Source organism: Juglans microcarpa x Juglans regia, chromosome 1D (assembly GCF_004785595.1).
Source record: "Juglans microcarpa x Juglans regia isolate MS1-56 chromosome 1D, Jm3101_v1.0, whole genome shotgun sequence".
In the NCBI taxonomy this organism is placed as follows: Eukaryota; Viridiplantae; Streptophyta; class Magnoliopsida; order Fagales; family Juglandaceae; genus Juglans; species Juglans microcarpa x Juglans regia.
Genome location: NC_054594.1, coordinates 44,322,845 through 44,338,082, shown reverse-complemented (window position 1 = coordinate 44,338,082; position 15,238 = coordinate 44,322,845). Strand labels below are relative to the sequence as shown.

Sequence of the window (15,238 nt, the reverse complement as noted above, 5' to 3'; positions counted from 1 at the left end):
CACGTGTTTGTCTGACGCAATAGGGGGGGGGGGGGGGGGGGGGGGGGGGGGGGGGGTGCCTTTTGTATGGAGGTTTGGAAAGGTGTATAAAAGCTTCGGCAAATCAACTCCCCAAGTACTTTTTGGTAGTGGCTGATGCACCGATCAAAATCATCGTCGATTTTAAGTCGAAAACATCATCAGCATATCCAAAATCTCCCCATGGAGGTGTTCAAACACAAACATTGTCATTCAAGATGTTTTACAACTTCTGTTCCAGCAAAATGGAAAACAGGATTTTCCTGAATGGGGGGGGGGGGGGGGGGGGGGGGGGGGGGGGGGGGGGGGGGTGGTACTATCATTTCTTTGCTTCTCAATTACACCCCAATGCCTTGACAGACACCGTGACCGGGCCCTTTTGGAGCCTTTGGTTTGCTGCTAGCTGGTGGATGGCATCTTGAATTCCCTCAAAAGCTACTAGGAATTCGGCTGCATCAGTTTTGCTCAACACCTTCTTTACCACCAACTCCAATGCCTTGAACCTGTCATATAATGTTACATATAAATCAGCAGTGTGGGGATACAACATGGGAAAAACACAAAAAGATGCATCATGGTGTCTTTCATGTATATTTCACAGACCTGACAACTGAGTTGCATAATTGTTAGTAATATAATCAGATAGCTGAGAAAGTGGACCTGAGGTTTTGGGCCTTAGTGATGACTCGTTCGATTTTCTTGAACTCAGACTGAATGCATCCTAAAGCAGAACCAACCGACCGGTTGCTCATTGGAGTGAATGAAATGTGTAGAATGCAAGTAGCTTGAATCTCAGCCATTTCCTCATCAATTACCGCTTCCTCAATGCGTGTATCGTGTATAAGCTGAGATAGGAGCTTTTCATTGCCCACTGAGTCTGATAAGAGAGAGGATGATAGCGATGAGCGGGCCAGGCCACGGACAAGGTCCAGCATGGCTGAGGGTCGCCAATCTCCAAGCCAAGTAAGGGAGGCCAATTCCTGAGGTGGGGCCCAGTTGGGCATGAGGAGTTGGGCCACATCCTTGGGCAGGGTACGGACCATGGCTCTGTTGTAATGGGCACGGAACCTATTCAGCTGTTCTTCAATTAGCTCCTCAAGTTCCCACCTTGTCTTGAGCTGCTTCTCTAGCCTTTCTGCTCTGTTCTTCAGTTCTTGCCTCCACAGGCTATGTTTCTCCTGGGAGAGGTCTTCACCTGACAATCCAATCAACAGTCAGCATGCAAGCAGTTTGTCAAGGCCCGCCTAACATTGGATGTCTCTTTCCTCGTAATCTTTTTCATAAAAGATGTGTTAGCTGTAATCATCCAACTTACTAATGTCAATACCATGATAGGCTCTCTCTCAAAATTAAGACCCCAAAACCAATCACATCCCACCAGTAACATGGAACGATTGAGGTTCTAAAGCATGATTAGGCTCAATCGTTAAATTTAGGATACCCAAAAAATTGACTTAACCTTAAAGTCCCACAATATTCTTATTCGGCTGTAAGCACCATGCTTGACTATATATGTTTCTAGGTGTGCTGCTTATGATTAATAAAGTGGATGCTGCTGAATAGCAACCAACCACAACAGAAACACATTCCTCACCTCTAAGGAACACCCTCTTCTACCGAGCGTACCATATTCCTCACTTCTAAGGAACACCATCTTCTAATCCAATTTACCATGCTTATATTGGTTAAATGCCAAGCTATTCTATCCAACACGAACCATACAAGCAGTTCAGACCTTTGATCTTAAAGCTCCATTTCAGTCTTGGAAAGATCGAAGTGAAGGAAAGAGGAACACCTAAAAGTTTTATTCGCTTGACAGTTTTCACCAAATTTCCTTTACATTTTCTTCATCTTTTCCAAAATACAAGCAAAGCTTAGCCACATCCGAGTGAAATTTCCAATCACCAAGTTGGTTAGATAAATTGTAAAAGTTACCACAATGTGGACTTGTAAAGAACCACAGATTAACAACCAGCATTCCGGTTTTCGGTAAATTCTACCATAACTTGCCAGGAAGTTATAATGCTCTACACCATCCAGCAAAAAAGAGAAATATTTTAGCCACAAAGAGATTACATAAAGTAAATCTATAAATTGACGTGACTTGATGCAATATGTCAGATTATAAAATTACTTTTATTGTAAAGTAGATCTAATGGATTACGTAAAACTATGTCAGTTTATGGGTTTACTTTTGTATAATCTCTTTATGGCCGAAGCGGTTCTCAACAAAAAATAGATCCCATAAATTTTCCTAGAAAGGAAATGAAGGAAATTGTATAGGTATCTCCTCTTTGAGTAATATTTAATTTGAGAGAGAGAGAGAGAGAGAGAGAGCGAGAGAGAGAGAGAGAGGAGATTTTGGAACTTGCCTCGTTTGGCTTTTTCATGCTTATGGAGGACCAAGCACTGGAATTTCTCTCTCATGTCATCAACTTCATCGCCATATTCTTCGGTGACTCTCCTTGCCATTGCCATCCCTTCATCTTGTTCTTCAGAGTCACTATCTTCACAAATATTCCTGGAAAGTTTTCCTTTTGTCTATGAGAAAAGAAAACAATGCAGACGAAAATGGGGCCAAGAATTTGCATGTAACTATAGACCAAGAATTTGCCTTCTCATCAAGAAAGGGAAAGAAAGTATGGGGCCGCAAAATATGAAATTTTGCACTAGAATCCCAGATTTTCTTTGGTTTTTACATTGTTTTCTTCGAAGCCGAACAAAGCAAATGTAAGTGTTTGCATAATTAGTCTTCCCAAGCAGAAAAGAAAAGATAATTTCAAACTTTCAACCATATCCTTTTCCTGTTCTTTCAAGAGAACTATATAGAAAAAGTTTAGAGCACGCATTTAAAGTTCATTTTCTAGCCAAAATAACAACCAACACATAAAGAAAAAGAATAAACATAGGAAAAAAATGGAAAATAGAAAGGGAAAAAAAAAGATCTCTTTTTAGAAGGTGATGATGGAGCTTACTGGAGGAGTTGGGATGACCCTCCTTTCATTGTTTTCTTCCTTTTCTCTCCGCTCTGATAGATTTTCTTGGAGTTTCTCTTTGTTAGTCTGAGACTCTGACCTGATAAAGTGCGAGTGAAATATGAACCGTAAATTTATAGTTTCTCCTTTTTGCTTTTTCTGCAACGCCATTTTATACTTTTTATTTTGTTTCGGAGGTCGGATTATGGCTATATGAGTGGGAGGGGCCCGACTCCCTGGACCCGAGCAGGCTGTTTCAGTCGGTTCAAGAATCTTAACGGGTGTATCTTCATACGCGGTGAAGTCAGTCATCCACCGTTGGGTCTTCACGAAGGTCTACATTTGTGACGTTGATAGGATCGTAGAGACTGTCTTCCCATTGTAACGCTGAACATTTTAAATAGATGCTCATCTCACAATATAAAAAATCTTTTATTAGCATATATAACCTATATGACATAATTTAATTTATTTCAAATCAAAATATATGTATAAAAAAATTTAAATAAAATTATTTAAATTTACATTCAAGAAAGAGAATTCAATATAACATAATTTCTGTATGAAAAGTTTTTCTTATTAATTACTATTCACTATCACACACCACATCCTATGAAAAACATTAAAACACCCTATGAAAAATACCTCATACTTTATAAAAATATATAGATGTGAGGTTTGTAATGTGAACAGTTACTAATTTGTAACAAAACTCTGTGTATCCATAAGAAAACTGCAGCTGAGGCCTCAAACTGCAGCTGAGGCCTCTGTATTTGGTGTTCTTTGTCAGAGAGGCTGTTCCAGTAATGATTTAGATTTCGTAAGCACTTCACTCGCTAGGGGTACAGGGGATGGGATTCATTCACTTGCATTATATATATATATATATATATATATATTATATATGGATTTACAAATAGTTGAAAGTTCTTATGAAGATTGAATTTAGGACAGACTATGTACAGAACGTATACAAAGAAAAGTAAGAAGTTACAAGTCCTAGTAGCAGGCAGTAGAGCCATCGGTTTAAAAGCAATTATTTTCATTCACTAGCTCTGCGGTTAACAAACTTGACTGCGGGGCAGAAATCAATAATTACCTAAGCACCTTCTTTGAAGAGAATATTTGCAACTGGTGGTGGAAGCCAACCACTTCCACCACTCTGGCCACCATCGTGCCGCTTCAAATTCCTAGGGTCTTTCTTCAACCTTGCACCTATGTTTCGTCCAACAAATAAGCCCAGTTTCATGGCTGTAAATAAACTAACCGCGACTGCAAGTGGACGCACAGCCCAGTGAAAATCCTCGATGTGCTGATATTTCTCCACCACTCCTGGACAAGTATCAAAAGACACTTGCTCCACTTCAGCTGGATCTGCCAAGAAGATATTAGATTCATTTCCAAACACCAACCTCCCAGGGAAACTCACAACAAGACATCCATTTGGAAGCACATGTGAGATAATGCCAGTGGCCCATGCTCCTCCATTCCTACGAGGCCACTCAAACCGGGGAGTCGACATATCTGCCTTCAGCCTCACAAACTGTCCAACATAATAAGCTTTAGCCTTTTGAAGCTCAGAAGAGTCACCTCTCCAGAGAGTCTCTAACCCCAAAAATCCAACTGTTGTACTCCCATTACGCTGTACTGAGTGTAGAATTCCCACTGAGGAGTGCTCCTTGTTTTTCTCTTTTAAACGCACCCAATCACCCATTGCCAAGTCAAATGTCACCCTTTCGACTGTTGAAACTTGTACTCTTAAAGGGTTGTGTGCACCAGGTACCTTCACCAGAACAAAACTGTCTTTATCATTGTCACCCTCCAAAGCGACCACCTTTCCTTCAGGAACATCTATGGCTTGCGGTTTGTATGTATTCATTGGCTTTCTAGCGCGAACCATGTCACCCACTTCAAGATGATCCTTCAACAGATACCATGTCGTGTAACCCACACCATTCAATCTATATTTAAGTGCCCTGCTTCCTATACCATGCGATTCTCCATCTCTGTTAACAGCATTCTTTGAGCTGCAAATTAGATTGCAAATAGTCAGTAAACAACTATAATGGGTAAGAGTTACAGGGTGAATGAAGGCACACAGCTCTGACATTCTATGGTTTCTTTTGGTGCCTCAATTTTCACCCCCGGGGGGGGGGTTGTATGTTAGAATTGAAAGCAGAGACATCAATATGGTCAAAATACGATTGGCACCAATTACCTAACTATAAACATTCAAAGACAACCTTATTAAGAAAAAACATTCCAAGACACAGAAATGCTGAACCACTTCTAAATTCTGCCATAGAAAAAAGTCTTTCAGCACACCGTAATTCCTACAAATTTCTATTAAAGATGTTTCTTGGACTAATCAATGTGCTCCCTAAACAGATATCTTAATTTTTTTAGAGGAATATGTTAAAAACATTGAAGGACGGGGTTCTGAAAATCAGAAGTTATTCTGAAAATTCCTAAATGAGAGCAGAATATTCTACATAAGAAACTGATACTTTACCAGAAGTCCGTCCAATCGTATGTGTCTGACACGCCCGAGTACAACTAAATTTAGCTAGAAGTGAGGGCACAAACATTGACATGCGTGCTGTAAACTAGTCAGAGAATTTTTATTTTTATTTAAAAAGAAAATAACCATCATTAAGGACAATCATTTGCTCTTTCTTTACTCCCAAAAAAGGCTCTCCGCCAGGTGCCCAATTTTAGAATGCACCAATCTTAATAGCAAACCGTTCCAAGGGCACAATGCATCTGATGAAATAGAACCAGGAAGGGGAAAAACAAATACTGTTCAAAATCAGTGGGGATATGACATTTAGATCACATGCTGCCCAAAGTCACACTGAGAAGACCGCTACACAGCACTTTATAAACAACTCATCAGAATAATAGATAATTCCATCTCCTTCAACTATATATAACAAGATCAATTATGTCCATAATGAATACCTTAAAAATGCATGCAGAATATCTGTCATCAAAGGCCGATTCCGGAAATCATACTCAAAGCAACCATTGATAACACTCCCAACCACAGGGGGCAAACCACTTGGGATATGTGGCTTTTCTTGCTTGATCACAACTGAGTGATATATTTCTTCAGCTGAGTTTCCAAACCAGGGCTGAATGCCGGTTAACATCTCTGTTATGCTGCATCCAAAACCCCATGAATCTGTCTCAAAGGATATAGGACCTCTAACTTCTGGATTCCACTGTTCTGGGGCCATGTAGTTTGGAGTTCCAAGTCTGAGAGCCAATTCTGGATTAGAAACTGCAATCCCAAGAAGCAGATATGGGATCCCAAAATCTCCCAGAACCACTTGGTCATTTTCATTAAGCAGAAAGTTACAAGGCTTGAGGTTCAGCACCAGGGTCCCAATTGAATGCAACTCTATAATCGCTTTTGCCAATTTGATCCCATACCTGTAAGCATTAGCATTTTCAAAGACCATATCTCACCATTCAAAGCAATTGTATGATACACTATATTCTGACGAGCTTTAGACCATTATAAGTATTATAAAATTTGAGTAAAGCATATAGTAGAGCGTCATTTCTAGCATAATTTTTACGCATTTCACCAACTAAGTGAGACCTGTTAAATAGAAAGGCTGCTCTCTGATTTAGAAGGTGAAATAAGAGAACCCAACAAACCTCAAATTCAGGAACTTTACCTAAGTTCTACCCTATCTTACAAGGTTCAATAACATTATTTCTTAAAGAAAATAATTTAACTGATCAAAACCCCAAAAACAAACCTTAAAACATCAGACAACTGAAGATTGCCACCTTTGACCCGAGCCATTCGATCACCCACTGATCCCTCATAAAATTTCATCGCAATGCAGATCTGAAAAGGCATCAGAAGTGAACCAATGTGGTGAGACAGAAAAGAATTCCACGAGTTTAAAAAAAACTATATTCAAATTCAAGGAAGTCACCTTTCCTTTAACTATTGATATACCATGCAACAAACAAACACCTGGTTGTGCTTGGCACTTAAAAAATAACTCCTTAAACTTGTCCAGAAACTTTTGAGTATGACCCTCCTTTAATGGATGCAGCACCTTGACAGCCACTTCATGATACTCCTCAAAATCATGACCCAATTGGTGATGAGTTGCTAAGAAAACATCACCAAAGGGGCCCCGGCCAATCCTATGCTTAAGTTTCAGAGAGGAAGGATCAATCCATGGACCAATCGGAGTTGGTGTGGCTTTGACAGTTCTAAGGTGGTCGGGGTCTCCTTCAAAGAGTTCATACTCAAAAAAAGCTGCTGGCTTTGCTGCTCTGATCTGTTCAGTCATATTGCTGAATCCTGCCAGCAGGATGATATGGGTAAAAAAAGGAACTCGTGAATGTGTGCCAAAAAATCTGTCAGCCCTTATTAAAACTGTGGCAAAATGGAAAATTACATCATAATGGACCCCAAAATATCAATCCTAAGGCGGCAAACGAATCTAAAAATTGGATAAGTGGGTATTGATAATTGAGGACTGCTACATCCACAAATGAGTCACACAAAGACAATGCTACAAACTGACGTTATTTCATCTAATCCGTTAGATCTACTTTATAATAAAAGTAACCTTACAATCTAACGAATCACATCAAGCCACGTCAGTTTATAAGATTGCTTTTGTATAACTACTATGCGGCTAGAGTATTTTCCCTTTATAATATTCAGTATACTCCTACGTACACCACTGGATCCAAAGAAAAATGCATAGGCTTGAAACAGAGTTAGAGAGCTTAAAGCCATCATCAAACAAACCTTCCTCATATCAATTCGATTATTGCTGAATCCGAAACTTTGATTTAAAAACAAAAAAAAAAAAAATGTTTAATTCCCTAGTTATCCAAACTAAAGAAATTCTAGACATTTCCAAAGCCACCGTAATTCATGGGTACCTAAATAAATCAGGAAAGCAGCAAAACAACAGAAACGGAAACCCTACATACATACCTGCCTAAACGTATGCAATCAACACAGACTCACACAAACACAGAGAGATAAGTTTACAAATAAAACCCTTTTTAGTTCCTACGAAAACAAAAACTGATCTGCAGATTATATTATTTTCTTTCTCTGAATTCCGGTACATAGAAAGGGGAAGGGGCCAGGGGGTGAGCAGACGTTAAAACTTTCAATTCGTTTCCTATAGTTTCAGAGGAACCAGACGGATACAAAAATGTTAACACACGCATGTGCTTACCAATAGAGAGAGGGAGAGTCCGTGGGGAAGTCGAAACAAGGCTTTGTTACCCGAGGAAGAGCCAAGAAGAAGCAGCAGAGGCAAAAATAAATAAATAAAGAAAACAAACAAAGAGATTTCTTTATTTTATTTTTTGTTTCCCAGAATACAAAAAGTGAAAAAGTATTCCCGGTGGTGCCTATCTCAGAGAATGCCACGTCACTAGAAGCTCCACTGTGGAAGCAGCTGAAAGGACACGTGACGGGATAGGACTCAGAATAGGGTGGACACGTGGCAGTAACAATTTATCGGGAGTTGGAGACCAGGTCGGGAGACTGAACCGCTATTGGAGTGAAGGTGCCCAGAGAATAGAGATTCTCTTCGGTGATTCGATACAGCGGTCTTGGAGTTGGAGCCCCCACCCGTCGTCACTTTGCAGGCTTTCTCGGTCGTCTCTCTCCTGGGTCTGTGGCTCGTGAAATTAAATAGCATATTTTGTCTCGGACTTTTTTTTTTAAAAATTGAATCGTTTGTTTTCGAATTGAAATTGAAATTAAATAAAATATTATTAAAATATATTTTTTATTATTATTTTTATTTTAAAATTTAAAAAAATTAAATTATTTATTTTATTTTATATTAAAAATTATAATAATTATATAAAATAAAATATTTTTTAAAAACAAACAAGACTTTTATCTCGTGCATGCATAGTCAAAATTATGCATAAATCATTACTTTTACATGTGCTGTTATTTGGGTATCATTATTTTTATATAAATAATTTTTGTTGCTGCACTCGTTTCAACTCACAAAATTTTTAAGCTTCATTTGATTATACATAAAATAAAAATAAATAAAATATTATTAAAATATAATTTTTATTTTTAAATTTAAAAAAATTAATTATTTATTACATTTTATATGAAGTTTGAAAATTTTATAATAAGGAATTGTATAACAAAAAGATTCCTTAATTTTCTCCATTCAAAGGAGACAAGGGAAACGAAAGCAGAATTGGAAGTGCAGTAAAATAAAATTAAATAATAAGAAGCTTTACACAACTGGATTCAACCATAAACATTTGACTGTCTTGCTTTTTGCTTTCTTCGAACTCAAAATTCGTGTTAGCTTGGGTCTCATAATGATAAGGCCTGTTGAGAGACCGACCATCCATCCCTACTCCATTTTACGTCCATTTTCGACCATGCTTTAAACCTATGTATTTAGTACTAGACCCTGATCCACCTACTAGGCAACTCGCGGCAAACCTTGAAGTACTTGGACCCCTGCCCTCTGATCCGTTCCCTGTAATGCCCCTCAAGCTGGAGGTTGATAGCCACCCTCTGAAGACTCTAGCAAACTTGGACTCTGGTATGGGATCTTCCTCCTGATTTTCGTTGTAACCATCGCACTTGGAACTGTCCTGATTCTCATCATTACTAATATCACCTGAACCAGTCTCCTTTTTCTCTTCATTAGCATTTGATTTTGATGACGACCTTGCATTTGAAAAGAAAAATGAAACCAATATTTTAGCTCCATATCCCAGTAAGCAAAGTGCAGAAACTAGGGGTTGAGTAGTTGGCCTCTAAGCACAGGTAAGTTTCAGTCTAGTGCTAAATGGCTTGATCCCGATTCTCCCTGGTAGCAAAATGAACAGGTCAGACTAGAGTCGGCCCCAACTCCTGTAAGAACATACATTAGACATGATGCAGAAGTTACCCATTTCTGCTAGATCACTCAGCCTAAATTACACATATCTGGGCCAAAATGGATGCTTACAGAGCATTCCTATTCTGGTTTCTACACCTAAAGTCGGCTTATTTTGATAGCGCCTCTCAATTTCCTACACGTGCTTAATTTATTCCACCAATCTGCTACAGTGATCTACACAATATGTATTTGCAAAACCTAAGACGCATATGAAACTGCCCTAATGCATCTTTGTGCTTGACTAGAGCGTCTGAGCGCCAGGTCTGAAAACATTCCATGCAATTGTTGAATGAATATCCAAAACTACCTGTGAGTGAGAATGTGCAGAGCATAACTGTGTATCCATGACAAGAAAGAACCAAATAGAGATTCTTACAATGACAGCAATTTGTAAGCAAAGTTGTTCTTGGGTCTTTCTCTCAATGGTGAATTCTGGATGGACATATGCCGAATGAATTGAAGCTGCATGAACCACGAAATGACACATCAGAACTTGTAAGCAGCACCGCTCGGAAAAAGGAAAAAACTAAGCAACAATACTGATATAGAACCTTTAAGATCTAATCTTGAAGCTAATAAATGGACAAAAGATCTCTCTAATAGTCCTTTTCTTTCTTTTCTTTTTCTTTTTCTTTTTCTTTTTATTTTTTGGATTGGGTTTAGTTTCGGAGAAGTCGTGTATTTGAGTATGCAGTTACAATTTTTTCAAGTGCTATGTGCACATTACCATCTTAAAATAATACGAATTTCTTGCAAATGCAAATCAACAAATCCAATGCGCCAAAGATCAGTAAGAAAAACAAGTGACAGACCTGATCACCATCCTTGATCCCAAATTTTGGAAGACACACCTTGTCATTAATTAGCTTCTGGCCATCATAAGTTAAGCAAAAGTGCCCCCACACATGCGACCTAACCACATCGAAACCAAAGCAACAAATTTTTTTTTTTTCTGAAAAAAAAAAAACCAAAAAATAACTTCTACACTATAAACTATAATCCCAATAATCAAAAGCTATATACATAAGCCAATCAAAACACACCATATAAATAAGTTTTCTCAAACCCATCGATTAAAATATACTGTTCTGAAGCCTTCATCAGCTACGGGCTAAATAATGAGTCATGAGTTTACCAAGAAATTTCCTTTTGGCGTGAAGCAAAAACTTCCTCTACGGCCCACTTTAGTTCTGCTACAGTGGCATTCTGGGAGACACAAACATCTGTGGAAATAAAACAAGGAATTTTTTTATGCATGTCACATTAGTGTCGTGTAATGGCAAATCAGAACACTAAGCAAGATATTTCAAAAAAAAAAAACACTAAGCAAGAAAATGGGGACCCAACCAAAAACAAAAAAACGGTTATAAGAGAACAGTTTCGAACAAGCCCAAAAACACAACAAAATTTGAAAACAAAAAAAAGTGAGTAACATAAAGAGAAGGTACCGAAGAGAGAGCCGTCGAGTTTGAGGACGGACAGATTGACGTGGAGCTGTTGAGGCAACCTATGGTATGGCTGGTTCACTGCACAGCTCGCTGGCTCCTCCTCTACGTCGCCGTTCAGCGCCAGCGGAGCCAAGCACCGCCTATCTATCAAAGCCCTTACTTTAGTACTGCTATTAGTGCTTACTTCCTGAACTCCCAATCTTCTGTTTCGCATGATTGCCATTGAGCGGGAGGAAAATAAAACCAGATTTTGGGTCTATGGCAAGGTTTTCAGTATTTTGATTTATGCGGAGAGAGATGGATGGAGGGAGACCTTTTACGGAGCCTGGGGAAGGGTGCCAACGGAATGAGGGTTTATGGGGGTGTGTTTGTTTGTTTGGCTTTGGAAACTGAGAATGACCGTTATACTGGCGCTCCTGGCCCGCGGTGCGTGGCTTGTAAACCTATAATAATTACTTCTTTTTTTTGTGTTAAACACTTGCAATAATTACAATTAACATTTAACGATGGCTTTGAAATTTTTTTCGATATTTTTTTGTGAGTTGGCCGATGCGGCACAAAAGTGAAAACTAACGTCACGGAATTCAGCGTGGGTAACAAATCCAGTCTTAATAGTCTCAGCCAATGTTTTGAATATCGTAAATGTATTAAGACATTAAAATAAAATATTTTGATATTAATTTTGTTTTAAAATAATATTTTAAAATAATATTTTAGGATAGTCGATATATAAATAAATTATATATAAAAATTATATTTTAAAATAATAGTCTACATATAAATAAATTATATATAAATATATATAAATTATAAATAATCTAGTTTTAATTGGGGGTTAAAAAATATATTTGTAGTTTGAAAAAATGAAAAAAAAAAAACACAGGTCGAAATTGAGGCCGATACCGGCCGGTACGAAACGGGTATAGTACCTATACCGGCCGCATGGTCGGTACAAAAAATTTCGATCGTACCAGCCAGTATGATACGAAATTTAAAACACTGGTCTCAGCAGCTCTTCTGTATTACAATTGGCAAAATACTTTTAAAAAACTACATTCATTTTGGAAGGAAATGTTCACACGAAATATTTTATAATACATTTTATAATATATATTATAAAATAATGATATTTTAGGTTGTATTTAGATAATGAGATATTATGAAGTAATCTATGAATAATAGTAAAAAATCTTAAAAAATAATAATAAAATATTAAATAATAGTGAAAAATATGTAAAAAATAATAATAAAATAATAAATATTAATCAGTTATTCTCAATATTCAAAATAGGCCTTAGTAAAATCACGTTACTTTTGTAAGCTAATTTATAAAAATAACCCTCCTTTTAAAATATTGTTGTATAAAATATTTGTAAAAAATAATGTGTATTTATCATTTTTTCATCTATCAAAATCTACACTCTAAAAAAGATTCGAGCTTCAACAAAATTTATAAATTGTAAAATTGATATACGCACTTGGTGATATAATAGACAACAACCAATTTATCTTTTAATTGTATACTTTTAGGTAATCTTCCTAAATGTATTATGTATATTGACACTGGAAATTACCCTCCATTAGACAATATATACTATTATTATTTCTATCAATATTAAGTATGCTTGATTAGAAAAAGAAAAAAAAATAGAATTGAATATGGGTAAATGTGAGACTCGGTATAGTATAAATTTTAACTTTTAACGATGAATTTCATTTTTTTAATGTTGTGCATGAACACTGAATTTAATATTATTCATAATAAATTTACAAAGTATTAAGGGCTTGTTTGGATGTTGAGATCTTATCTTGTCTCATCTTAACATATAGATATCACTCAAATACAAAAACTTTTCAATTTTAAATTTTTATTTAATCATTATAAATTTTAAATAAAATATAAAAATCAATTCAACTTTCTCAAATCTTGAAATAAAAATTATATTAAAAAATTATATTATAATAATATTATAATATTTTTATTCAACTTTCTTCTATCTCATCTTCAAAAACCTTATCAAACATCTTAACTCAAACAATTTTATTATATTTACAAATTATTTTACTATTATTCATAAATTTTTCATCACATATCAATATCTAAACTAGATCTAAATGTTATAGAATTTACATGATACATCTATTTCTTTCCACAATTAAGTTATCGTTTGGTTATACCCAATTAAGTTTTTTTATGAAATTTTAGAAAATGAGATAGAAAAAATTAAATAAAAAAATTATAAAGTTAAAAAATGATTAGAATATAATTTTTGTTTTAAAATTTAAAAAAAGTGAATTTTTGTTTGTTTGTTTTGTTTTGAAGTTTTTTTATAGTTGTAATGAAGATGACAAAGTTTTGATATTTTTAAATTGAAAAATAATTGTATTTGAATGAAATTTAGATGTTGAAATAAGATGAGATGATTTGAAAATTTTGTGACACCAAACCAATTAGAGTCTCGTTTAGTTTTCCATATGAGATGAAATGTAATGAGAAATATGTGAATAATAGATAGATAGTTTGTGAATAGTATTAAAATGGTTTGAATAAGATGTTTTAAGTAGTTTTGGGAAATGAAAGATAAAATATTGAATAAAAATATTATAAAGTTCAAATATTGCTAGAATGTGATTTTTAAAATAATTTATGTTTTGGTGTTTAGAAAAATTAAATTATTTTTTGTGTTTTGCTTGAAAATTTAAAAAATTGTAATGATTATATAAAAAAATTAAAAAGTTTAAACTGAAAAGTGTTTGTATTTTAACGGTGTTTGGATGAAATGGACTGAAACCATATGTAAAACCAAACGGAGCCTAAAACCTAGTTTGGATAATGAGATGAAATGTGAATAACAGTAAAATAATTTGACTTTATATGTTTTATGGGATTTTGGGAAATTATAGATAAAATATTAAATAAAAATATTACAAAGTTAAAATAATGTTATAAATTATTTAATATTATTTTTGTTTTGTGATTTGAAAAAATTAAATTATTTTTTGTGTTTTATTTAGAAGTATGAAAATGTTGTAATGATTATATAATGATTAAATAGATATTTGAAAACATGTTTCATCTCATCTTATCTTCTTCCTAAATACTAATCATTGCAAAATTTTTAAATTAATCATTACAAATTTTTTAAATTTCTAGATTGTGTTTGGATAGACAGAGACGAGATAATATGTTTTGAATAATAATTAAATAAAATATTGTTAGATATAATTTTTTAGCATTATTTTTATTTTTGGATTTGAAAAAATTGAATTGTTTATTATATTTTTATATGAGAATTTTGGAAAGTTATAATGATGAAATTGGATGAGATGAGATAAAGATGTTTGTTTATCCAAACCCAGCCTTAAATAAAAAAACAAAATACAGTTCAACTTTTTCAAATTATAAAACAAAAATAATATTAAAATTTTATATTCTAACAATATTAAACTTTATAATACTTTTTGTTCAACTTTTTTTCTTTCATTTCATAAACCTAATAAATATTTAATTCAAATTATCTTATTACTTACAAACCATTTTATTACTATTCATAAAATTATCACTTCATCTCATTCTTCAATCATCCGTTTAAATGAAAAAGTTAAAAATCTAAAATTGAAAAATGGTTGTGTTTGTGGTGTTTGAATATTCAAATGAAAAAAATTATACTTATCATTCATTACACCACATACCAATATGTGATTTATCATTTTTGTCATTCTATTTAAATACATACATATTGATGCGTAAATATGTGTATTTAAATAAAATGATAAAAATGATAAATCACATGTTGTTACGTGATGTGTGAATGATAAGCACCATTTTTAATTTGATAAGAGGAAAAAAATTGTATAGTGTATGTTTGAGATT

The 15,238-nt window shown here is 34.9% G+C and overlaps 3 protein-coding genes across 4 annotated transcripts; all 3 read right to left on the bottom strand.

Annotated features, from left to right (window-relative positions):
- Window positions 1–160: 160 nt before the first annotated feature.
- Window positions 161–3,159, bottom strand: LOC121260608. Its single transcript, XM_041162550.1, has 4 exons — window positions 2,994–3,159; window positions 2,391–2,539; window positions 679–1,213; window positions 161–521 (listed from the first exon to the last, which is right to left on the bottom strand). The coding sequence occupies exons 1-4, from the start codon at window positions 3,020–3,022 to the stop codon at window positions 353–355; spliced, it is 882 nt and encodes a 293-aa protein (XP_041018484.1). The 5' UTR covers window positions 3,023–3,159; the 3' UTR covers window positions 161–352.
- Window positions 3,160–3,976: 817 nt separating this feature from the next.
- Window positions 3,977–8,376, bottom strand: LOC121258781 (E3 ubiquitin-protein ligase KEG-like). 2 transcript variants are annotated; one of them, XM_041160323.1, is made up of 5 exons: window positions 8,222–8,376; window positions 6,947–7,323; window positions 6,764–6,855; window positions 5,955–6,428; window positions 3,977–5,020 (listed from the first exon to the last, which is right to left on the bottom strand). In XM_041160323.1, the coding sequence occupies exons 2-5, from the start codon at window positions 7,310–7,312 to the stop codon at window positions 4,093–4,095; spliced, it is 1,860 nt and encodes a 619-aa protein (XP_041016257.1). In that variant the 5' UTR covers window positions 7,313–7,323; window positions 8,222–8,376; the 3' UTR covers window positions 3,977–4,092. The 2 variants fall into 2 exon arrangements, with proteins under 2 accessions (XP_041016257.1, XP_041016263.1); XM_041160329.1 differs by having other exon boundaries at window positions 8,094–8,236.
- Window positions 8,377–9,389: 1,013 nt separating this feature from the next.
- LOC121248035 lies at window positions 9,390–11,767 on the bottom strand. The gene is made up of 5 exons (XM_041146392.1): window positions 11,365–11,767; window positions 11,052–11,139; window positions 10,729–10,828; window positions 10,293–10,378; window positions 9,390–9,702 (listed from the first exon to the last, which is right to left on the bottom strand). Exons 1-5 carry the CDS (start codon window positions 11,585–11,587, stop codon window positions 9,390–9,392), a joined length of 810 nt encoding a protein of 269 aa, XP_041002326.1. The 5' UTR covers window positions 11,588–11,767.
- Between the last annotated feature and the right edge of the window lie 3,471 nt (window positions 11,768–15,238).

What these genes read in the sequence shown, in the direction of transcription:
- LOC121260608 (XM_041162550.1), bottom strand. Translation starts at nt 3,022, where the DNA reads ATGAAAGGAGGGTCATCCCAACTCCTCCA. An exon ending in GGGTCATCCCAACTCCTCCA is followed by an intron (nt 2,540 to 2,993) that starts GTAAGCTCCATC and finishes AAAACTTTCCAG; the next exon opens with GAATATTTGTGAAGATAGTG. An exon ending in GCATGAAAAAGCCAAACGAG is followed by an intron (nt 1,214 to 2,390) that starts GCAAGTTCCAAA and finishes TTGGATTGTCAG; the next exon opens with GTGAAGACCTCTCCCAGGAG.
- LOC121258781 (XM_041160323.1), bottom strand. Translation starts at nt 7,312, where the DNA reads ATGACTGAACAGATCAGAGCAGCAAAGCCAGCAGCTTTTTTTGAGTAT. An exon ending in CAGTTGTCTGATGTTTTAAG is followed by an intron (nt 6,429 to 6,763) that starts GTTTGTTTTTGG and finishes TAATGCTTACAG; the next exon opens with GTATGGGATCAAATTGGCAA. An exon ending in ATTCTGCATGCATTTTTAAG is followed by an intron (nt 5,021 to 5,954) that starts GTATTCATTATG and finishes TCTAATTTGCAG; the next exon opens with CTCAAAGAATGCTGTTAACA.
- LOC121248035 (XM_041146392.1), bottom strand. Translation starts at nt 11,587, where the DNA reads ATGGCAATCATGCGAAACAGAAGATTGGGAGTTCAGGAAGTAAGCACT. An exon ending in ACTCGACGGCTCTCTCTTCG is followed by an intron (nt 11,140 to 11,364) that starts GTACCTTCTCTT and finishes TTATTTCCACAG; the next exon opens with ATGTTTGTGTCTCCCAGAAT. An exon ending in CGCCAAAAGGAAATTTCTTG is followed by an intron (nt 10,829 to 11,051) that starts GTAAACTCATGA and finishes CGATGTGGTTAG; the next exon opens with GTCGCATGTGTGGGGGCACT.